The following is a 24683-nucleotide window of genomic DNA, read 5'->3' as shown; positions in this document are numbered from 1 at the left end:
ACAATTGTCCGTTTCCTCCATGTCTCAATAAATGCCAATTGGTCCTTCCAGTTTTGTTCTCTCTCGCTTATAAACGTGCCTGTCGTGCTTTCTGAATGGGAGATAATCAAGCGTTTCTCTGTGTCATCTCTCTCATTCTTTCACTGCCCTACTGAGATTGCAGCAGCCCTTTAGGGCTAAGCATTCTAGCCCATTTCAGTTGTACGGTTTGACTTCATTACCATAAGTCACACAGAGAGAAGGAGAGAGATAGAGAGTGCTCCGCTTGTGTGTGTGTTTTCTGCAAGTGAAAGCTCTGCAGATGGCAAAAAGTTTGGGGAACTTCGAACCAATTTTTGGGAAAGTGAATGCGGAGTGGGATAAACCATGTTCTGTTGCTCTGCTTCCGTTTATGTTTCATGTTCATGTATTCAATGCTACTTCCATCAGAATCCATGTAACCGACTTTCATTCCTATACTTTCGAGAGCATTCGATCCCTATCACAGCTGGAAGATTTGGTGAGCTCTTCACCCCGTTCCTGACTTTGGCCTTTTACTTTCTATTTTATTCTCGATTTTTTTTTTGCTGCATATATTCTAGAACTCTCAGACTACAGAAGGAGATGTGAAATTTCAGGAAAAGAATGTTTCAAAATAATGGAAAAATTTGGTTGAAGTTAAAGAGGTGAAAAGAAATACGAATGTTTCTGAAGAAGATTTAGGGTTTGTAAAAGAAGAAAAAGAAAAGGTGGTGATCATTACTCAAAAAAGCAAAATGGAATCTCTATTTACTTAAATAGTAAGGGTGGAATGGGGGTTTGTATTCCTGCCATGAAGATATAATTCATTGTCACCTTGTTAAATGTTACTTCATGATTCCATGATAAACCAAATTGAGAATAACGGAAAGAGCCTGTTGGAGGGCAAAGATTCACGTGGCAGACCCCATTTAGCTGAGAATCTCCTGACATGCTGGGCTGTGCCTCTTTTTTCTTATTATCTTTCATTTGTCTTTTTTTTTTTTTGTTTTCATTTCCCATCTCTTTCCCCATATCTGTTTCCCTTTTGGTTAGACTCTGTTTTCTCTTACTTTGTTTTGTTTGGATCCATGTGGCCGACCTTATTAAGTTGGGACATGGCTGAGTTTGTTGTTGTTGTTGTTGTTGTAGGGTTATGTGCCTCTTTCCTGTAACTTTCTTTTCTCATTTTGCACTTGTCATCTCTTTTGTCTTCTTTTTTTTTCGTTCCTCTTACTTTCAGTTAGTTTTTTCGTACTTTGTTTTGCAAGGATCCATGTAGCCGACCCCAATCAGTTGGGGTAAGGCTGAGTTTTTTTTGTTGTTGTCGCCATTGTATAAACCAAAATGATACTCTGGCATGCTGTGTCCTCTTCAACAATACGACAGAGTTATTTGTAGTCATAGATTCTATCATGTCATGCTTTAGTTATCTTATCAATCATGTTGTTGATTGGGATATTGTGTTTCCTTGAGTTCTATCTTCGCCCCCCAAAAAGTGGGAAGTTTTGCTGAAAATTTCAACCATACTAGCAATGAGACTGCCAGTTTTTTTATTATTATTAAATTTAGCTACATTTTTGCGAGTCCCAAGGAATAAGATCCACGTGGGGAACACTTTGGAAATTTTTAGGGATGCCATTTGTGAATTTTTATTCATATTTTCATGTTTATTTTATTTCTGTATCTGTTGAGTGTATGTGTGGGTTTTGTTAAGTACTTCACTCACAGTATGGTTGGATTGTCTAGACTTTTGGTTCTTTATTTTCTTAAGTTATAACGTTTCTTGTCTACTCCAAATGGGCAGATTACATTTGTTACTTCATATGATATATATATATATATATATATATGTATATGTAACAATTTTTGTATCTGCTAGCGGGGGCAAGGCTGCGTACTTTGCCCCTCCCAGACGCCGCAGCAGCGGGAGCCTCATCCTCTGGGAAGCCTTTTTTATTTAATTTAATGTGTGATCATGGTTTTTGTCAAACCGTACTTGATTCTTAGTATGTTGGATTGATTAGACTTATCGTTCTTTATTCTACTAGGTCTATAAAGTTTCCTATAGGCTTTAGCCAACTATAAATTGGAAGCTTATATTTTTTCTTACTGTCATTATGCAAGAACTGATGGACAAGTTCTATTCAGTTTTTTGTCGTTTTATTTCATTTCTGTGTCTGTCGATGCGTTGGTGTGGTTTCCACATGTACTTAGTTCTCAGTATGGTTGGATTGATTAGACTCGGGGAATTCTCACTTATTCGTGCTGAACTTCAAACCAAAATGAACTGATCCGAGCCAGGCTTGGGCTCAATTGGGTCCAAAATTTATCAATTCTCCAACTTAGGCTTGCCCTGCTTGTACACCTACCTGGCTGTAGGCTATAACCAACTGTGAATTGGCAACAAATACTTTCTTATTACCATTATGCAAGAGTTGATTATTAAGTTCTTTCATTATCATTTGTCTTCTTTGTAACCATACAGAAAGATGACATAGGGATTGGTGGGAATTGGTCGGATTTTATGGATTACCTTCGAGCATCGATGAATTCTGATCAAGTGAAACTTATTCTGGACAGTCCAATCCATCCGGTTGGACATAGAGGTAACTCATCTACTCCACAGTTTCAGTCTTTTCAATAACTAGAGAATTCCATGTTTTAAATTTGGCTTCAAAATACTGGGAAAATATATGTTTGAATGGGTTATGCAGAGATGTTTTAATACTTATTTGTTATTATCCAACTCTTTGTTGAAAGATATGGTCATAAATACTCATACGGCACTCATCGTATCACTTTTTTGTCTATATTATTTAGATAAATTTGTATCAACATCTTCTACTAAAAGTACCATGGCCTATGTTTGTTGGAAAGAACAAGAAAAGAAAAAAGGCCAAGTAGAATAACTGTCGCACTAACTCATTTGATTGGGGGGAGGGAGAGAGAAAAAGAAAAACAAAAGTGAGTACATGGTTGTTGTGATTCAGTTTAATAAATTTATCAACACCTGTACTGACAAACATTTATCTTAAGTTCTTAACCTTGATATTTGTTTGATGATACTTAGGCTGGCAGATGATCAAATATGTACATGTGTATATATATATATATGTCTCTCCTCTATTTTATGATTGTTAATCTCATGCTACTGGCATGATGAAAATCAGCTTCTAACTGCTGATCAGGGGTAAATTATAGAGCAATAGCACTAGCTACCATGGTTTCACGCTGGTTTGGGAGTAAAATATTGAGCAATAGCCGTAGCTGTAATGGAGTTCAAACAGTTTGGGAGTTATATGTTGAGCTTGGACCAAAATAACATGTCATGAACTACAGTTGCTACTCTTCTGGAGTAAGTTCCATTAGTCTAGAATCTAACATCTAGCAGTGAGAGCAATTAAAAGGCAATTCTGTTGAGTCAGAATGCCTATCCTCTGCTGGATTGAATCTTGTTATTGTCCAGTCTTAAGGTTTTCTAGTACTCCCTGTCCCACAATGACTTCCCCTTTTGAAAAACCCCAAAGTCTAAGGAATAGTGGTCAGGTCTTTAATAGTGCCTTCTGTTTTCCTAACTTGCCCTGCCATTACTTGGAACGAAATGCTTTTCAAATTAGGTAGCAAATGCAAAATGGTAATAAATGCATGGTTTTATGTGGTAGTTGTTAAGAACTTATGACTTAATTCTGTGTGATGGATGAACAATTTGGGACAGCCAAAAAAGGGAATGGCTATTTTTGCTGGATGGAGGGAGTATATACTTTCATAAGAAACAATATTTTTAATTTTTCGCAAGTTGAACTTTGACAGTCATCCTGATGCAGTTAAGATTGTCTAATCGGGCCTCAAAAGGCTCTATTTTGGCCCATTTTTAGTACTAGAACACAGAAAATTCAATTAAACAACTCAAATATGCAGTAGGAATGAAGAAAAACCATCTAATAATACACTTACCATTTTTCCTTCGATTCTCTGTCAGTACCACAGAGTTTCGGAGAGCCTCAAAACTGCTAAAAATTGCTCCCGCCGATGAAACTGCTCCTCCGATTCTATCACAAAAGACAGCCATATCATGATATGCCTGAAGAGATGCTCGAAGTCCAACTCAACAACCTGATATATGTCATCGTCAGCATACCCTAGCTAAGCCAACATAGGATATAGATCACCGGGCCGGGAAGATGATGCAAATGTGGACCCATTATAGCTGCTTGATGGACCAGGTTGATATGGTTAGTGGGAGGCTGGCTATGAGAAGATGCTATCCACAAAAGAAGACCCACCTCATGATTGACCTTTAAATGCGGTGGGGAATGAAGAAGAAGATGTATACAGATCATAATCACCATACCCACCATAGCCTGAACATGTGGGGGCATGTGCACCATGGTTGGCATCCTGTGTAGCCTGATCAAAGTCTTTCCTATGAATCTTATCCATCGTCCCCATTACCGACATCATCACCATCGTCATCATTTCCATCAGCAGGCTGGGATGCTGTGCGGGTATGTGAAGATGTCTCAGAAATAGAAAGTAAACTCCAAAAATAGTAACTCACAATTGTAGCAGCATCAGACCATTGGATGAACATTAAATTACCATCATAGGAAGGCTACATGGAGTGTATTATACTTTCAAAATTTGGGCTAAGGTTGATGTACAAATCTGGGAATCCAGGGGTTTGAAGATTGCTGCAATAAGGCACCACCTAGAAGAACCGCCAGGTTGTGTTTTGAATCTGCAGTCTGAACTCGTTGGAAACTTGGAATAACCTTCAATGGTTCAACCAGTAGCTTCAGCAGTATAGACTATAGAACGGTACTTCGAATCTCCTCAGAAACATGATTGTTGCAGAACAATAAAAATAGTAACAAAGGATTGTCGGGGAAGAAGAAGGGGAAGGATGGATAGAAGGGGTTGGCTATCTCAGCCTGGGCATCTCACCCTTCTCAGCCTCTCTCAGGACAATGCATTGCAAAACAGAGACATAACTTCATTCATTAAAACGTGGGGAGACCCTTTGGGTCTATTACTCTATTACTCTATTACTCTATTTCAATATATAGAACTAAGTTACAAAAGGTAAAACTTGAAAAACTTGCTGTCTAAGTAACTCTAAAGACACAACTTGAAAGAAACAAAAATAGAAACCAAATCTCCCTATTGCTATTACATGAAATAGAAAGACTGGAATTAGTAACAACCTAATATTCTATTGTAATGAAATAAAATCTACTTTCTAGAACTGAAAATAGAAACTAAAACTATGGCAGCATTAGGTAATGTAGTCCTAGGTAGGAGTAGTCCCACTAGGAACCAGGGTAATAGGATCACCAAACAAGGCTGGCTGATTGGGACAGCTTAGGCTAATTAGGGCAGAATTAGGGTTAGGGTTAGGGTTTCGAGCTAGGGTTTTATTTGGTAATGATGTGCAGGTTTTTAGGGGTCTATGGGTGTAGGTTTGGATTGATTTGGATGAAGTTGGAAATCTAGGGTTTCGAGTTAGAGGCCTTGTAAAAATGGAGAGTTTTCAGGATCTAGGGTTTAGGGGTGGATTTTGGGAAAGGGGTTTATAGGGTATTAATGGGCAGGTCTAGGGGGTTATTTTGGTATAAAGTAGTTAGAGTTTGGATGAGTTACGAAATTCTGCAATTTAGGGCAGAATTGGATTTAGGGTTTTGATGGACAGATTGGGCTGCAACTAAGATCGAGTGGAGGGATAAGGCTGGACAGATTTTAGAGTGAGGCTAGGTTTATGGAGGACCTCCCGATCTACATGATGCAAGGAGTCACTGGGGATTCCAGTCCTTCAACCTTGATATTACTCACAAGGGAGGGTCTTGATATGACACACAAGACAGTCTCTGAAGAGAGAAGCAGCAGCAGCAAAGACAGCGGCAAAACAATATTTTTTATTAATCAAATTCGTATTCCATACTTGACCCCCTTACAACCTTATATAAAAGACTCAAAATTAGACTTAGACACTAAAAAGGAAAGGCCTATCCCTATTCCTAACCTATTAGGTAACTTAAATTGACTAGGAAACTAGAATACTAAAGGAAATAGACTCAAAACATGGCTGGACTTATAGAGTCTTAATCCAACTCAACTTACATCACATGACAACTTAACCAAGTCACATGATCACTTAAATTGAACCAATTGGATGCAACCAATTTGAATCGGTTCAATCAAAAAACATAAAAATAAACTAAGTATTGTGCTAATCCCGTATGCAACCTATATACCCCTAGTTTAGGCTCATTAAAGTGGCCTAATACATGGAAAACCCTTGGGAACAAAGGCCCAACATGTATATAACCCAACCTTAGGCCTATTTCTAAAGAAATAAGTCAATTTCTATGATGAACCTGCATCATTAGGATTTTCTATTTCTCCACTTGATATCTCCAATGGGCCCTCAAGATCTTCTAAAAGCCATTCCCACACAAGGCAAATATGGGCTGTGACACTGTTCACATGAACAGTAATTCGGGTACTGTTCACATGAGCAATAATTCGTGAATAGTAACTTTGTTCTGAATTATATTGTCCTTCTCTTCTTCATGCTTCGATCTACATCAGTAACTCAGGTCCTGTTCACATGAACAGTAACTTTGTTCTGACTTCTATTGTCCTCCTCTTCTTCATGCTTTGATCTACATCAAGCTTGACCTAGTTAAGGACCAGAACCAGAACCGTGGCCACTGTTATGGGCCTGGTTCTGGCCTGCCTTTTTCTCCTACATGCATACTGTACTGCATCATTAGGCTTTCCATTTGCTCTTGCTCTGTATCTGAATGGTGTAAATGGACTAACTATTGTGTGTATCCAAATTGTTTTTAAGTTCCAGTGTCTTTCTTATTGACATTCTACATGAGGTTTTTTGTTTTTCTTGGTCAAGGAGCTGAGTAATCAGAAGATGTTCATGTATGGAGATTTCTTTGGACTATGAAATCCAAATGTTAGTAGAGTAATTAATTGCTATTTAATAACCACATCCTTTTCCTTAGCAAATATTGATATATGTGAACAATCATAATGCTTTTGTGTTCCTAGGTGCTTCTTCATCAGTAATAAACATGTGTTCTATGCAGTAGTAAATGTCTTGAAAGGGACTGTACAGGGGAAGTTATCTAACATGTGGAGATTAAACTTCCTGTATTTCAGATGTACCACTTGCCAAGTTCATTGCTCAAAAGTCGAAAGGAATGCCTGTTTTCTCCATTTCCCTGGTCGGGCTTGTCAACTCATCTGCTAGTGATGCCATAGCAAATCTATCTATTGGGATTTTTACAGCATTTCAAAGGGAGCATAATTTAGTTATAAAAGGTTGTAACCCACGCATGATGATAAACTGATTTTCTTTTCTGGTGAACTAATGAAAGAGAACCTGTTTCTTACTTAAATAAATATCTTAGTCCTTATCAGTGTTATTTTCACAATGGAAATCCTTTCAATTAGGCTTTTAGTGATTTTCTTCAAATCAATTTATTGTTGATGAGCTCTTGTCATTTCATTAAAATATTGTCTGAAACTCTTGAGTGACCACTGAGGTTTTTCTATCAGTATATAACTGTTGCATGTATTTGGACTTAGGTGTCGGGATCTAACATGTTTAGGAGTCTGGTACTCTGATTTGGCTAGCTGGGAAACATGTGTGGGGGAACCTATCTAAAAATAATATTTTCTTTGAAATAATTGAGACTGCATGTTTCTGTTATTCTTTTACCTATTGAAACAGGCTTTTTTTCTTTGCCCCTCCCAAAAGGGGGGAGGGGGTTCAGTAAAAAAGCAGAAAAGTCATTTTATTTTTAAAGAGATGAATGACAAAACAAGTATAGTGTTTTTGGGCTGGGTTCCTAATAACTTACAACATTTCTTAGGTTCAGAAGATCTGGACCTTCAGCTGGGTGGGTCCAGTCTAAATGAATGTATGTGCCAACAATCTGCTTGAGCAGATGATTTTGAAGCATTGATTCATTGGAACTATTTTTGGTGGTTCAAATAGATACAATCTAATGAATCGATTAAGTGTGCTCTTTCTGGTGGAGGGTCCTGATCCATTTTTTATGGAACATGTGGCAATTTGTTTGGGCCTCAGGCTTCTTTGGTCTTTTAGCCCCATATCCATCATTTTGCCATTTATATTATCCACCTAGTCACATTTTGTCGGGAAAGAATTCATAATACATCCTAGGTGTCCATAAATGTCAAACAGATAGATAACGAGGAAAAAAAAACTATGAAGTGTTTGCTCAAAAAAGCATATTATCAGAATTCACTATTTGTCTGCACAGATATGCCATCCTTTTAGAAGGATCTATACAATATTGGCATGACAAATGAGTTCTGTTATACTGAGTTGTCGGTTGATGCAACTGTCATCGAAGTAGTTGCAGAAGAGTATACATATAGTATTTATCAAAAAATATAGTATACAAATAGCTTGCACAAGGTTTCCCACACAGCCGTTTTGGATGGAATCTCTTTAACAAACATTCCTAGTTTTGCCACGTGGTAGACTGAAATGACAAATCAGATCATTGAAATCCATTTATTCAATTTATGACTTGCTGACCCTACTTCTTTTAAGCTTTCCTCTCAAAATGTTAATTGTGTTACTACCAAGCTGTCAGAGTATTGTTCTATTGTGGTAGTTTCTTTCTCATTTAAATCAATTTGTCACTCTAGACAAGTGTAGTAATATCTTCTGTTTCTTATTTTAGTTTGCATCTTATTTTGTAACGTTTTTGGCATTATGAAACAACTTCATTGAGTTCATTCAGATTTTTATTGATGTTTTATTATTGTTGTTTTGTTTGTGTCAACAGAACAAACACGAGCATATCAGTTGACAAATCTGATTTCAGCTGAACAGGTGTGTCACCTTCTGCTGGCGTTATGCTTTAAAAATTAAAAGATTGATTAATATTTATTGATTGGTATAGGTAGTAGCCGCAGTACACCATTTATGGGTAATGTTTCTGACAGTCTGACCATCTGGTCCAGCCATTCTTAAATATATTGATCAATGTTATTTCTTAGTCTCTAATTATTCGCATAAAATATTTATCGCCATACCAAGACAAATTTTTTTTTATTTTTTTATGAATATGCAATTTATTTCCTATCTGTTCTGGGAGAATTTTTGGGAGGATAATCCTTTACGTGAAGCTTAGTACTCCCAATTCCCAAATATGACATATCTGATGGTCAGTGTTTCAAGTACATGTTGGTGTTAAATGTCAATTTTAACCAGGGTGGGTTTAAACATCAAGGAAGAAACTTTGTTCCAATTTACGTAGTTGTGACTTTGAAGAATGGCTCCTAAATATCTGAGCTTTCCTCTTTGAGCCAACCCATGATATCTCGAATTTTAGGACCCTATCATTGAGAATATTCGTTAAGAAATTTGGATCGGAAAGAGAAACTAAGTCCCTCATTTTTTGGGGTGTGGCGTTACTGTGTAAGAACTAATCTTTTCAGATCAAACATTTTCTTCTCTCTGATATACCATATATGTGTGGGCTTAAGGATAATGGTGAGATGAACATATCTTTGATAGCAAAATGGCTGTGACAGTTTTCTAGTGAATTTGATATTCTCTGGTCCAATGTTGTCAAAAAACTATACACTGCCTTCAGTCTAATGGGTAGGATGTATGTATAGCAATCATTTTGCCGTATCCTATCATTGAAAAAGCATTAGCCAGATCCTCACTACTTTTATCCCTTCTGTTCAGGTGATGTATGAAACTGTGAAAGGGTCCAGTTCTGGGAGGATTTTTGGATGGGCTGGTTCTCCTTTCTTTTGAAAATTACCTTGCCTTCACATTGTCTTCTGAAAAACTTCAAATTCAACTTTGTTGCATTTTTTTTCTGTTCAGAGTTTTTAAATTTAGATTTTGGTAGCAGTTTGGTGGATAAAAGTTTGATTAGATAGGTTCCTTTGCTATATCTTCAATGATGTGTTATAACACCAGGTCTTCATGATTGAAGAATCTGGTATCCAGATCCACAGTATATTTTCTTCAGTCCCCTATACTTTTATGGTACTCAGTCAAGCCAATGGTTTTTCTGCTTCAAGACATTAATGTTATTGAAATCTTTGGCTCCAGCTGAAATCAAACCCTTGTGTGGGCAGCAGCTTACAATAAGGTCATACTTGTCACCTTAGGGGAGAAGGAAGATTGTGGCACCTTTTTCGTTGCAGCTTTGCTGAGGTGTCAGATTTCACTTTCTGGACCTCGTCAGTATGTTTAGGTTTTTCTTGAGCATGTGCCTGACTGCTAATGGTGTCAGCAGTCTGGCCCTTTAATGTAGCCCTAGATTGGTAGAAGACCAACTAGGAGCCAGTAAACCAGGATCTATTATGAACAGGTGAATCGGCTAGGCTAAAAATAGGTTTTTGGTGAAATTAGGGTTAGGGTTTGATGTATGGGTTATGTCAAGTTGAGGTAGGGAGTCTATCAGTGAAGGTCTTGAGATGTTTTGATGGATGGAAGTGTGTAAACTTGAACCGGCAGCAAGTTAGGGTTAGGGTTTTGGGTTTTGGAAAAGAGGAAAAGATCGATTTCTAGGGTTTGGCTGGACGGAAGTTGACCGAACTTAAATAGTTTTTTTAGGAGGGTATGAGGAATAATTGGCCAGATTTGTAGAGTGTTCTGACGGTTAGATTTGGCTGGGCAGAATTCTTGCGAAAATCACCTTACATGTGACATTCTAGAAGGGAAGAAGAATAGTTGCAGGTTTTACGGTATGGGAAAATTAAAAACAGGAGGAAATCTAGGGTTTGGGGCTGTAGAGGGTTAGGAGAAGAAGTATGGGGATGGGGATGCTTCCAACTTACTTGTAATGGCAGAAAGTTATTGGCAGCAGCTTGTTGATGGAGGAACTTGAAGAAAAATTGGATCTTTGATTGAAACTAGAAAGTAGAACTTGAATGTAGGGTTTCAAAAGAACCCCCTGAGCTTCACACCGCAAGGTGTCGATTGGATCAAACACCAATCCCATCAATGAACCACCTGAGCTTCCCACCGCAAGGTGTCAGTCGGATCAAACACCGATCCCAACAGCCTTGATCAATCACAAGACAAAAATCTTCAATGGAGAAGAAGAGCAGCAAAAAGCTTTTCATTAATCAAAATTCGTGTTCAATACTTGCCCCCTTACAACCTTATAGAAAAGACTCAAAATAAGCTCCTACACTAAAAAGGAAAGGCCTAACTTGTTCCATAACCTATTAGGTAACATAAACTGACTAAACTTTCTGGTAAAAGGGTCAAATGTCTTTGGAGATGCTCTCTGGTGGTGGTCCTAAGGAGTATCCAAGAAGAATCAAACGGGAAATTTCTCCTTATAGCTTCCATTTCCTGAAAGGCATCAATTAGATTTCTGATATAGTGGTTTGCTATGTTTTGATATTTCCAAAGGGATATCCTTCAATCCTTTTGTGAAGAATCAATCTGAAATTCTTCACCCTAGCATTTTTTGATTTCTTGACCTTGGTCCCTACTCACCATGTGGCGGCTGAAAGCATTGCCAAACTTAATTTTGATGGGTTCTAGGAGTGGAAATTCAGGGTCTCCAGTGTAGTGGAGATTCCTGGAACTGTTATGAAGATTCTTCTGGTTTACTCTGCTACAGTTGTTCTAAAGTAAGGGAAAGAGATGGATCTTTATCGGAGTAGAGCAGAAAGCAAAGGAAATGGAGAAGATTCAAATGTAAAACAGAACTAGTAAGGAGAGAAACAGATGGGAAACCATCAGGAAGGAGGAGAAGAACAGAGAATAATGTTCTCTCTCGTGCAGGCTGTAGCCCTTGTATCTTTCTTTAGTTAACCACCAGATAGAGCTGCCTTTTTTAGTTATTACATGATGAACCAAATAGATTTCTTTTCGGGGTAGAAATAGATAAGAACAATTATAAAGTGTGCAAGCATTCCCATACTTAACTGAAAGCGCAGTTGACTTTGTCAATATTGTTAAAGCTGAACTGCTATCCATCCTTCATGGGCTTTGTCTGGCTATTTCTATTTTCTTTTACCCATACGGCCATACGGAATTCTTCTGTTTCTCAGTATGATCTCTATCATCATCTTTATTCCCTTTATCGATTCTCCTATCATCATCTCTATTCCCTTTATCAATTTTTCGGTCAGAATCTCGACAGTAATGTCTCTGTTAGATCTTTTTTTTCTCTATAAAATGCAAAGGAATAGAATAGAAATCCTAAGAGAATGATTTTCAAGGTGATTGACTATTATCACTTATCATGAGTTGTCTCTCCTTTGTGAGGGATGGGCCTTGGAGATTCTATAATTTTTTAGAGAGGTTTGCACCCTGGGCTCTTGTTTGAATATCTTTTCCAAAGTAGTTCTAAATCTGGTAACTGTCTAGCAATAGGCCAGCTATGCAAGGGGGATCGTGGATGCTATAATCTGATTCTTTTGTTCTTGATGATGTATTGCACTGGTTGGCTTATGTTACCTAGCTTGGTTCTTTATTGTCCCAGTCTCCTCCTTGTTTGCTCCTTTACGCTCATTTTCCTCAAGTTTCTGTTCTCCATCTTAAATCTCAAAATTCAATGCCCACAAGTGTAGTTGCAGATTTCTCCTAATTGTCCGTGATCCACCCTGAGTTATTGGTGTTTCCAGTTAGATGTAGTTGTTTTGGTTGAGGCTTATCTTTATATAATCAGGTTTGGTCTTCCCTCTCTCCCCTTTTTAATGGATAATAAAGGAATTATATATATAATTGGCGAGCCTTGGCACAACCGAGGTTGCGTGTTCAAAACTTGTAAACTGCCTCTCCTATGAAGCAGGGGATAAGGCTCGTACATTTGCCCCTCCCAGACCCTCCAGTAGCGGGAGCCTTGTGCACTGAATTGCTCTCTCTCTCTCTCTCTATATATATATATATATATGATAACAAATATTTTTCAGAACTGATTCTTGCAATTTACACAATATTTTAAAACTTCCTGGATCTGGTCAGTTTGTAACATCGATCCAAATTTCTTAAAATGTTTTCCAAAATTTGATACTTGGAATTTATTGGCTAATATATATCTTAGTATTAACCCATATTATGTGACTTGGAGTTTTTTATTTTAATTTAATAGATAAACCAGGAATGCATAGTTTTGGCATATTTGGCAGAATTTACATTTAGAATGAACTAATTGAGTTGAGAACTCCTAAGAAACCTCTCAGTTGCCAGATCAAAATCAACTGATGTAATTCTTTGTTAATTGTCAGTTTCTCAAGTTAAATGATACAGGTAAATAGGTTACTTAGAACTTATTTTAATTTTCTCTATCCCTAAGATTTGATGACCTAGATATGTTGGAAGCTACTCCTACAGTTTCTTGCTTGATTATCAGTGAGATTTTGTTCTTCTTGGATTTGACTAGCCTCTCTCTTTCTCTCACACACACATACACACACACACACACACACACACGCATCTATTGGGTTAGTCTGTTTATACAATGATAAAATATTTTCCATTGCCTTTGGTTCTCATCCTCCCTTACCAATCTTTGAAGCTTTGAAGGAAAGGGCAGTATAAAGGACTCCATCTATACAGCTTGTATTCATTTTACAGTAGCTTTTTCATTCCGTTTATTTAATCATAGAAAAGCCTCTTGCTTGTTCCAAAAGAAGATTAGAAATTTAGAAAATTCTGAAAAAATGGAGATTTTAAGTGCACTTGGGTTCATTTGAAACTTTTGGGTTGGCGTACTTGATTTATGAGCTGCAGTTTGTTTAGAGGGGAGGGTCATTTTCTGGGATGATGATATCGTTTCTTTCATTCTTTTTGTGTTCTTGATAAATTGATGAAATTCTTCTTTTGTACATGATAATCCTCTTTCACCTTTGTATAGGTTTTCGATATATTGATAAACTACTAGCAAGAAAAATAGGGGAAAAAATGACCGCTAAAATCCCTATATAAAATAAAGAAAAGAAAGGAAAAATTCAGGCATTAGAAATACAAAGATAAACCAAATTAAATATAGAAGATTAATATATAAATCAAAAGAAAAACTATGGATCATCTACGTGGATGATCCACACAGGACAGCAAAAATACCCCTACTTCCAGGATGATGCAGGCAATTCCAACCGTTGGATAGACAGGTCTAGGTCTTGATTGGCCTGGTGTCAAATTTTGAGCCTCAAACTCAATCATTTACCTTCCCCATGTAATGACATACTCCCTCCTCTATGTCAATGCACATCCTTGTAGTCCTGTACACTCTCTTTGTTGTCGTGGATTTTTTAATGGTTTGTTTTGCCACCAACTTGGATTGGGCTGAAACTAGACATGTTGGTGAGGGACCTTGGTGTCAACCTGACCACAGAATTTGGGCCCTATTGAAGCTGCCACATGGCAGATACTTGATGTGAGGTGGTGTTTTGTTAGCATCCTCCCATGTTTGTCACATAACATGCCCCAAATATGATAGTTATATATATATATATATAAAATGACCCTGGCTCTTTTAGTTCCTTCAATCCAAATCAAATCACTCCTCCATACTGGAGCATCCAAAGGCCTCCGCTGAACATGGCAATGCCACCTCAAACGACTTTCTCATATCTCTTATCATGTATCGGAGCTACTCCCAAATCAGCTTTAATAGGATCATTCCTTACTTTATCCTTCCTAGTTTTGCCACACAGCCATGATTCTACCCATATTTTTGGTCCATAAAGGTTGCCCATTACAATGAGAACACATGGGATCAATTCTCCCCTCTTCGTGTTTGTCACCACCATCGTCATCATAGACCGGATCTCCCTCTATATCAACCAAATCATCCTCCCTCCTTCTACCGGCTCAACAAAATGAGCTTGTGAGTCAAATCTCCGGCGAGGACACTCGAAAGAACGATGTCCCGTTTCCATACACTTATAACACCTTACTTCTTCACCTGGTGCAGCTCCATGTCCTTCTCCCTGTCAACCCAAAGCTTATTTCCAATAAAATAAAACCTTTAGGTGATTTATATGCATAAAAAAGAGTACAAAGTAAAAGAGTACGAAGTACAGCTCTATTGAATTTAATCTCTCTTCCTAGGAGCTTCTTCATGATAAAGCGTTAAATTCATTCTACTTTTGGTTTTCTTAATAGAAAAATCGTACCCAAAAATTTAAAAAATAAAAATTGTAGGTTGACAACTGGGGTGGGAAGCCTTGTGATACAGTTACATATAGGGATTTTATTTAATTGTTGTGTTGTTTTTCAGTTTTTATTTTAACATTATCTCTTATTAGTTATGTAGGAGTGAGTCCAGATTAGCTTGGAACTCTATTCTCAGTTTTAAATCGTTCTTTCTCTTTATATATGGATGCTTGTAACCGACGAAAGATCAGATTGGAATATTGAAAGAAATCAAGGCTTATCTCTCAGCTGTTCAGTTGTGCATGCTGCCCCTATTTTTCCCTTGTTCCCTGTGGTTTCTGAAATGTCTCCATCAGGTACTCTGTCCTATTCTTCCTCCCCCCTTCTTGTTTCCTTCCTTTATTTCGTTCTTCTTCTATCTAATTATTACTGAGTTTGTTCCTGTTCTTGCAACTGGCGACACTACCTTATGGTGAAGAACTACTTTGAACTCCTTGATAGATAATCGATTTGGCTCGAAATTTTGTGGATTGAATCACTACTCAAGGGAGATTTGAAATTCAGGAGTCCAGTCCCAAAAGACATCTCTGTTGAGAGATCCCAACAGTTCTCAGAACTGGTCTTTGATGGATCTTTATCCCCTGCAATATCACAGGAGATATTTTTCCGTCTTTGATTCTATCGCCAGACTTCACTTCAATTAATTTTTCTCACCTTCAGTTTGATCTTTGAGTCGATTGTTGGTTACTTTTGGAAGGCCTAAGGGTGAAGATCTTAACCCAAGAATCTCTAGTCCAAAGGTGAAGTGATGAAGGAGATCTTCTCTCCTTTTGAATCTGTGTTTTTATTTATTTACAAAAAGTCCTTCAAATCTATACCTTATTTCTATTTTATTCCCCCTTTATGTTTTTTTTTGGGTGAATAAAAATTCCTTACCAAAGAGAGAAAATACAAGGAACCCCCAGAATTTAGGGGGTGAGAGGAGAAACATCCTACAATACATAGGTATTGGAATATGTAATCTAGAATACCGTGGGGGTATTCTGGTCTTTTTGGGGTAGTTTTATTCTTCTTATGTTATTAAGTGTAAGTGGGCTATCTGGGTTTTAGTCCCACATCACCTAGTTTAGTCTCTCTGTAATTTCCCCTTTATTATAAATAGAGGGGCTTACCTATCAATGAATACAACACATTATTTCTCTCATTCTCTCTTTCTAACCCACGATTCTGCCATCATGGTATCAGAGCTGGTCTGATCTCGGTTAGAAAAAGAGAAAAAACCCTACTCCATCTCTCCAATCGACCTCTCCTCCTCTTTCTCTCTCTCTCTCTCGGTTTCTCTTTCTCTAGTTTTCTTCTGCTTCTCCTTGTAAGGGGGCAGCACTAATGAGGTAAAATCCCTGACCAATGATTTAGTTGCTGCCCTCCTCCATTCTATCTACTTTTTTATAGTAAAATACTGTTGGAATCATCTTTGCGATTTGGGGTTTTCCAGAATTTTTTGGAGATCGACTTCCTATTACTATTGAAGGCTGACCTTCCAGCATTGGAACTCCCTATGCACCCTTCTCCAGCCCCTTTCTACCCTATTCCATTATCCTCATTCCCTATTTCCTTGTTCTCCAAGCTTTAATTAATTCCAGCCACCATACCCTAATCGATCTCAACTTGTCAGGGTTTTAAGTGTCAGGGTTTTTCAAAACCCTGACTCCAATCGATTTTGGTGTTTCCTTTTTCAGATGCAACTGATCTTTTGGGGGTGATTCCCTATTACTACAAGCCCTACTCGACCTAAGTTTGGACCCTTTCTGATGGCTGGATTTGTTTCCACAACAAAAATTCTTTAACCTGCTAATTTGGTTACCTGCCAAAAACCCTGACTTTCAGGTTTCAGTTTTTGCTAATTTTTGGAGAGCAGATTACTCCTACTTCAAGGACCAGCCAACCTAAATATTGCACCTATCCAAGTTTTTTGAAGACCCTTACCCCAATCAATCTCTTCTTTTCAGGTTTTTCCAAAACCCTGATAAAATTCGATTTGGGCTAGGGATGTTTGCTGCTGTTCGAGTGCTTTGGAGGTGGTTCTAACATTAAAAGAGAACTCTCCTTCATCGGTTCAAGGCTTGAAGAAGGTCCTTTATGCTGGTGTAGTGCTGTAATGCTCCCCTGCTTTATTTCTGCAATTTTTTGGAGTCTCTCCCCTTTGAAGATCAGGTCTTACTCTTACTGGAGATTGATTGTTCACCTTGGAGGTTCCATTCTAGCAGCCTTGGTCAGCATCTATTACATGTCTACATCAGCAATTACAGCCCCCTTTCCCTAAATCGATCTCAATTTCAGGGTTTTCTAAAACCCTGACAACAATCGATTTTAGGGTTAGGGTTTTCCTATCAAGCTCATATTTTGAGGAGAGACTTATACATATCAGAGGAGTATTCAACCCATATTTCAGCATCATTCATCAGTTATTTTTGGAAAAAATTCAAGTTCATTCTTATGGCTCGGTTTTTCCAATTATTAACATATTTTCCTTATTCTTATGTGGCTGGCTGCTTCAACTACCTATTGGATCTACTGAGTGATTATCTTATATTTGTTGGTTCCATTGAGCTTTACTAACTACCTTGCTGGTTCTATTGATTGGCTTCTGTAAGTATGACTGGTTGATATGTTACTACTGCCTTTATGTGGACTACTGCTGCCCTATTATTGAGACTGAGTATCCTAGTATTGGAGATCGAATTTCTTTCATTATTGAAGACTCGAATCTACTACCCTGGAGATTAGCTTATTTGGGATTACAACAGTGTGTTCCAAGGTTATTGGTTGCAACTACGAACCTATTCAGTTATGGGAAGCTTTTTTGGTTCATATCCGGCTTACTTTGAGAGCTTGATCCTAGCCTTATTCACTAATTCAGATCTGATCCAAGTTTTTTGTTAAAGCTTCTTACATCCATTGCTGTCCAGATATCTTCGTCAATTCTGTTTAGCATGTGAGAGTTTATAGTTTGGAATTTTGCACACTGGTTCTTCCTTGTGTGAAGATTGATCAAGTTTTTGAAGAATGGTGCCTTCTCCTTCTAAAAATCAGACCTGTTTTGTTATAATTCAGATCTGATTATTGGAGATTGGTGTTTTGGAATTAGTTTTATTGATTGAAAAAGGTTGAAGATTACTGTGTTGCATTGTTTTTGTCCATGGTTCATTATCCCATTGCTCTTTTCACTTCACCACCTCCCAAAACATACCTTTGGCATATACCCATAACCCCTTTGGAAGTCAATGGTATTCTCTAATTTGCCATTTCTTCCTTTTCCATTATCCTTAGCACCTCTTGGAAAATTCTGGAATATTATGTTTTTGTCCTATCTCTTACATCATCTCTGTTATGTCCACGTGTACTACATATGAGGGGGGGGGATCATGTATAGTACACCTGCAGACATTGTAGAAGTGGAACTTGCAGGAACACTTGGTGTAAAACATAGAAGATCAGAGTTTTCACCATTGCCAATGGGTATCTACTTTGTTATTGGGTTGAGTTTGCCGTAAGGGGGGAGATTGAAGTATTAAAGTATTGAAGATGTTTGGTTATTGCCTGCCTATATGAGGTTCTACAGTTGGGTTGATTTTTTCCGCTGTTTGATCTTTTCTGCTGCTTGATTCATCTGCTTGCTGCCCTAGTTGCTTATCTTTAAGATTATCAGTCAGAGATTCATCACATGACAATTGTTAAAGATTGGTGAAAGTTTGCTGCTGAAGTCTGCCCAGGTTTTGAAGACCTATTTTTTTTAAGTTCTTGAAGGTTTATTTGGGAGTTGCATTCATCTGTCAAGCTGGATTCTGCTACAACTTAGTTTTTTTCCTTTTTTTGTTCAAGTGGGGCATTAGTACCTTGTATGCGCCAACTTGAGGGGGAGTGTTAGCATTATTAGGAGTTATTTTTTCTTTAGTTCAAGCTGGATCTTCTTTCTTTGTTTATTTGTATAATCCAGCTTGAGGGGAAGTGTTGGAATATGTAATCCAGAATACCGTGGGGGTATTCTGGTCTTTTTGGGGTAGTTTTATTCTTCTTATGTTATTAAGTGTAAGTGGGCTATGTGGGTTTTAGTCCCACATCGCCTAGTTTAGTCTCTTTGTAATTTCCCCTTTATTATAAATAGAGGGGCTTACCTATCAATGAATACAACACATTATTTCTCTCATTCTCTCTTTCTAACCCACGATTCTGTCATCAAGAGGGCTAGCAGACCCACCTTGGGGGGGAAGAGCAAAGAGGAGGGGAGCGCGTAGGAAGCAATAATATGCCTATTCCTTGGGGAGTATACACAAAAAGAAGAGAAGAGGGGGGGGGGGGGGGATTTGGAGGTGACATCCAAAGAGATGGAATTCCTAATCTGTCTAAAGGATCTAGAATTGGTAGTCCATCTCCAAATATTGTGTTCCATCCAAATATGCGACATATTTGCCCCCAAAAGGTCATGTCAATCCACACCCTCTGTTAATTGGCAGAAGACTTTTTTTCCAGTTCTTTACAATTGGATACTGTTATTTGTTAACTTACGCCTAAGGACTTAATTTTTGTTCCTGAAATTACGAATGCCATTTGTTTTTTATAATTGGATTCATTCATCCTTGTGGGCCCATAGTGATCCCAAATTTTAGGGCTCGTATCACCTTGGGAGTGTACCATCCCTTTTAACATGTAGATCATTTATTATAGACATAAAAGTTTGTTATCCATGAGGGGGGGAAATGATAGAAGCGTGATCATTTCCTTGCAATATTTTACTATGGTGAATATGTTTGTAAATTAGAGGTTCTTCATCATGGAAATTTTGTTGAATTCAACATTTGTATGCATCCTGGGTTTGGTTAGTCATATCTTGCTTTCCCAAGAAAGGTTCAACTGTTCAATAAAGTTTTTTGAGGATAGCATGCGAGGTGATAGTTGGGATAAGGATGAGTTTGTTGTTCTTGTTTTTGTAGCATGCGAGATGATCAAGATGATTATGTCAACCGCTAGATGGGCTTCCACTTTGGAAGCCTGCCATGGAATTTCCATGTATTATTTTATGAGACATTGGAGCCTACTAGCATCTTCTGGTGTGAGGCAGGACCATATTCAGCATGTATGCCCCCACCCCACTGAATGTCATCAAACTCAACAAGATGGAGACTCAGCTAGCAATCAAGTTCCGGCTGGCATTGGAGGAATGTTTAAAGGATCATAATGGTGTGGTTGTCCTAGCCTTTTTCAGTCATCATTGGCACAGAATATTCAATCACTGCTGAATTGAAGGCCATGGCAAAAGATTTGGAAGGTCTAATGGGTGGCTTAACATGATTGTGGAAAGTGATTCGAGGCTGGTTATACAATGGTTGCAAAGCCAGAGGTGGAATCTTGGCATTACCTATTTCTTAATAATGAAAGATAAGTGTATGCTTTCAAGGGGAACTTTCTTTTCTTTGGAGAAAAGGTCTGCTAGGGGTTGTTCAGAGGGATTCTTTGTACTTGGGACCTCTTCCTATTGTCTAGGCCTCCTATGAGGGGTCTTGGCTTTGGCCTATTATTGTTGTTGTTGTACTTTATGCTTGTATTCTAGCATTATTTTACATATAAATTTCCCTGTTATCTATAATAATAATAATAATAATTTATTATTATTTTTATTATTTATAATAATAATAATATTATTATTATTATTATTATTATTATTATTTATAATAATAAAAGAATGAAAGAAAGTAGAAAGGTTTATAGAAGTTCTGGTTTATACTAGCTTAATAGGTAGGAGAATCGCTGTATTTCACATCTCATGAATTAAGTATGTTTCTATTTTTGTGACCCAAGTTTGTTAACTTAATCATTCAGGAAAAGAATGAAATTATCCAAAAGGAACTTGATGCAGTCCTGAATCCAAAGAGACGGAAGGCAGAGATATCTAGTCCTGACAAAGCATTCCCTTTTTCTGATCCTCTTAGAAACTCAGATTCAGTGACACTTTCTGAGATAATTTCTCCTGCAGGTGAGTTCATGCTGCTATTTATTTGCATAGCAGCTCCCCGCCTTGTTGTTTGAGGTAGGCTTTGGCATATGTAAATTTGTGATTACAAAGCTCCAAACTGTGAGTTGAAGTTTCATTTGTTGGTATTATTTTAAATCTTGAAACTGGACAAAGTATTGAATAAATTGGTTTGTAAATTGATTATGGGCTCACTTGCTGTTTGTTATGTTCTCTTTACAATTTGTGAAGAGAGTTTACTGGACTGTTTGAATGAAGCATGAGAACAAAGACAAAGAAGAGGTAGTTTATGTCGGCATCTTCACGAGGAGGAACCCACTATTAGTTTTCCCTTTAAGCACCCCTTTCAAGGTTTGGGCTTCCTTAATGTGGATAATATATTGAACCATCTCTATATTTGTGTGAGAGAGTATGAGACACATGAAATATCCAGGATATACTTCTAGGTGATATTTGAGACAAGAAACCAATGAATTTCTAAGATAGCATCAGTGAAAAGCAGAGTGGTTAATTTAGATTAATACCTGGTTAAGAAATCATAACTTTATGTTGTCTTGGTCGAGAGTAATGTAAAATCAGTACCGATCACCAAGTAACAATATCAATGGTGTACAACAAAGATGTCAGCAACAGAAACTGACAAATTAGAGAGAAATTAACCAGAAAATAACCAACAACAAATTTAGTAACCCAGCACCTCAGATGGAGCTGATAAACCAATCAAAGGTAGGGACTTAAACCTTCAAAATCTCAGTCACTAGTGATGGCTGGATGCTGAGATATCAACAGGTCTCAGAATTAGTAACTAAGGCCCAGAACAAGTAACTAACTGGTATAGACGAACCTAGCTGCTGGATCAGCCTCAAAGTACTATCAAAGCGAGGCTGTGTGAAGTGTATTTGGCTGTCAAAATATTGTCACAGATTGATGGCTGGATCTGTAGCTACAAGCCTGCAAAAATCTCTGCAGAAATCTCTAGTAAACAGTGGTCCGTAAGGATGAATATCTGATCTTCAAGGGTCTGAGTCCAATAATACTTCCAGGACTTCGAATTTTACTCAGCAACAGGTTACCCACAACAATAAAATAGAAAATAGAGAAGGGGAAGAAGAAGATAGTCTCTCTCAGACTAGGGCATCTCACAAGGTTTTCTTGTGCAAAGCAAAATTTCTTTCATTCATAAAATCATTTGGCAGACGGCCACGGCTCATACAGTTAAATAGGCTTACTGAAATACAAAAATAGAAAGTATTGGGAAAGGAAAAGAATCCCTGCACAAGCTAGGAATTCCTTGTACAATAAGCAAAGATAAAAGTGGAAACAAATCTCCACCTAACTAGTATTTGCCTAAATCAAACTTAGAAACAAATACAACAACAAACACAGCCTTATCCCAACTTAATAGGATCGGCAAACTTAGAAACAAATAACTCATAAAATAGCAACTTGGGATATGATATTGGCAGTATCTAATATTCCATGCCAGCTGTCCATATGACCCAAAACTGAAGTAGACAGTACCACGACCACTGTTCATGCAAACAGTACCCGTGTGAGGAGTAACCACATGAACAGTGTTTTCGTCATTTCTTCTTCATGCTTTGATCTACATCAGAGAAATGTCTAACCCAAATTGGAGGTGATCAACTAAGAAAATTCTCAAAAAGCTTTGTACTTTTTGCAGACATTGCATTACAGCAGTGCCTAAAATCAAATTTTTGTATAGAGAAACATGCCTAGAATAGAAATTCAGCTCAAAAGAGAGATTCTACTGCTCTACAATTTCAAATTATTCATGGATATAAGTTGTTTTGTATCGAATTAGTCCATATTAGTAACAAGAAATAGAAACAGATGTCAGTATCTTTTCTGTTAACAAGGCGCTGGAATGTAATCATCAATTCCCTTATTTGCTACAATGTTGTATGGTGCTCCTCAATATGGAAAGGTCCAAAAGTAAAATTATAGTGTATCAACTTCTCTAGCTATATATACCATATGCTCATGTATCGTGAACATAGTTAAGTTTTATAACTTCTATTTTTTTTTTTGACCAGAGAACTTAAAACTGTAATCTAATGGATTATATTTGCTGCTGATTTGCGAAAGAGAATTTCTTAGTACTTTTCTTTTTTCCTATTCATATTCAATCTTCATTATTTTTTAGGCTCGTACTTTTTATTTACTCTTATTCAATTCGCAAAAAGAGCCACTTGTAGGATGACTTGGCATTACTTTGAACATTGCAATAACGAATAATTGTTATGTTTCTCTTATAGTTGGTATATTTCATTGTTCTGTTCTCCATATGCATCACTTTTAGGTCTCCTGTATCTCATATGTAATTAATAAAAAATAACTTGTATGCTTGCACTGCAGAGAAGCCATTTGCGAAGGATTCTTTTACTACAAAAGTCAGCCAGCGGGTTGTCCCTGCGTATCGCAGGTATGAGCATCTGCATTCATACTGACTGTTTCAGTTCTCTCTTCTGCATCTTATTTATATTTTGGAACCTTGTTGGGCAGGGCAAAGGTAAGAGGAGCACTTGTGCAGGATTCTGATGATGAAAAAGATAATTGACAGATATTATTCTGTCTCCTTTGCTTCAGCTCTCAAAATTTGAAAAGTTTCAAAAGCGACTTCTAAATATGATAATTTTCAGGTCCCGTTGTGAACCTTTATTTTGCAAATGTGGAGGAAAAGTTGATGAAAGATGGAAAAGAGGCTCTGCTGTAATTAGTGTAGGTTCTGTTACACATATAAGTTTTGTGCCACGAAGAATGTAAATGTTGGAGTTAATGAAATTCCCTTGGATCTTTATTTTATTTTACGAGACATGTTTATGAAAAGATGTTATTCAATGGCTTGGATCAATTAACTTTTTAAGTTCCTTATTTTATTTATGAGTAAATTACTCCCTCCCTCCCCTTGATTATGTCCGAATGAGAAGCCTCACCCCTGAGCATTGAGTAATAGCGCTCCCCTCCCCTAAAATCGAAAGATTCTATCAACGGTACCCATTGGGGGGGGGGGGGGTGTGTTGGGGGAGTAGAAAACTAATCACACTGGATGCAGGTAATGTGCTATAGGTCTTCGGTGGCTCACAGATTGGATTATGGTTCTAGGAATCAGAATCGGATTTCTGAGTCTGGTAGAATCGGATCCAGAATTGGCTGGATCTAATTCCCGATTCCTGCTGATTACTGTTTCACTCCTGTGCATGTTGCACACATGGTAGCTTCTCACGACTTTTTTTTGGGGGGGCATTGTTTTCTATGATGCAGCGCAGCCTGTGCCCAGGCACATGGGGTGGGCGCAATGACTACCCTTCTCCTCTGGTCAGGCTGCCCCATATGTCTGGGTGCAGGCTGTGCTGCGGCACTCCCTTTTTTTTTTTTTTTTATAATAATTTTATACTTCAGCAAGGACTGAGATGGACTAGGAAAGGAGAGAGAGAGAGAGAGAGAGAGGGAGTTGTATTCCCTTGGTTTCCGGAGAATTCAAGAATTCCGGATGGT

The 24683-nt window shown here is 37.7% G+C and overlaps 1 protein-coding gene across 2 annotated transcripts; it reads left to right on the top strand.

The window, feature by feature from the left end:
- Positions 1-159: 159 nt before the first annotated feature.
- LOC122647351 lies at positions 160-24059 on the top strand. 2 transcript variants are annotated; one of them, XM_043840784.1, is made up of 9 exons: positions 160-201; positions 240-499; positions 2486-2606; positions 7174-7335; positions 8838-8884; positions 21014-21167; positions 23544-23610; positions 23691-23747; positions 23819-24059. In XM_043840784.1, the coding sequence occupies exons 2-8, from the start codon at positions 302-304 to the stop codon at positions 23743-23745; spliced, it is 804 nt and encodes a 267-aa protein (XP_043696719.1). In that variant the 5' UTR covers positions 160-201; positions 240-301; the 3' UTR covers positions 23746-23747; positions 23819-24059. The 2 variants fall into 2 exon arrangements, with proteins under 2 accessions (XP_043696719.1, XP_043696714.1); XM_043840779.1 differs by having other exon boundaries at positions 23691-24059.
- Positions 24060-24683: the final 624 nt, after the last annotated feature.

The sequence above is a fragment of the Telopea speciosissima genome, chromosome 1 (assembly GCF_018873765.1).
Source record: "Telopea speciosissima isolate NSW1024214 ecotype Mountain lineage chromosome 1, Tspe_v1, whole genome shotgun sequence".
Taxonomy (NCBI): domain Eukaryota; kingdom Viridiplantae; phylum Streptophyta; class Magnoliopsida; order Proteales; family Proteaceae; genus Telopea; species Telopea speciosissima.
Note: the sequence above shows the minus strand (reverse complement) of the source record. Positions and strands in the feature narration are given on the sequence as shown.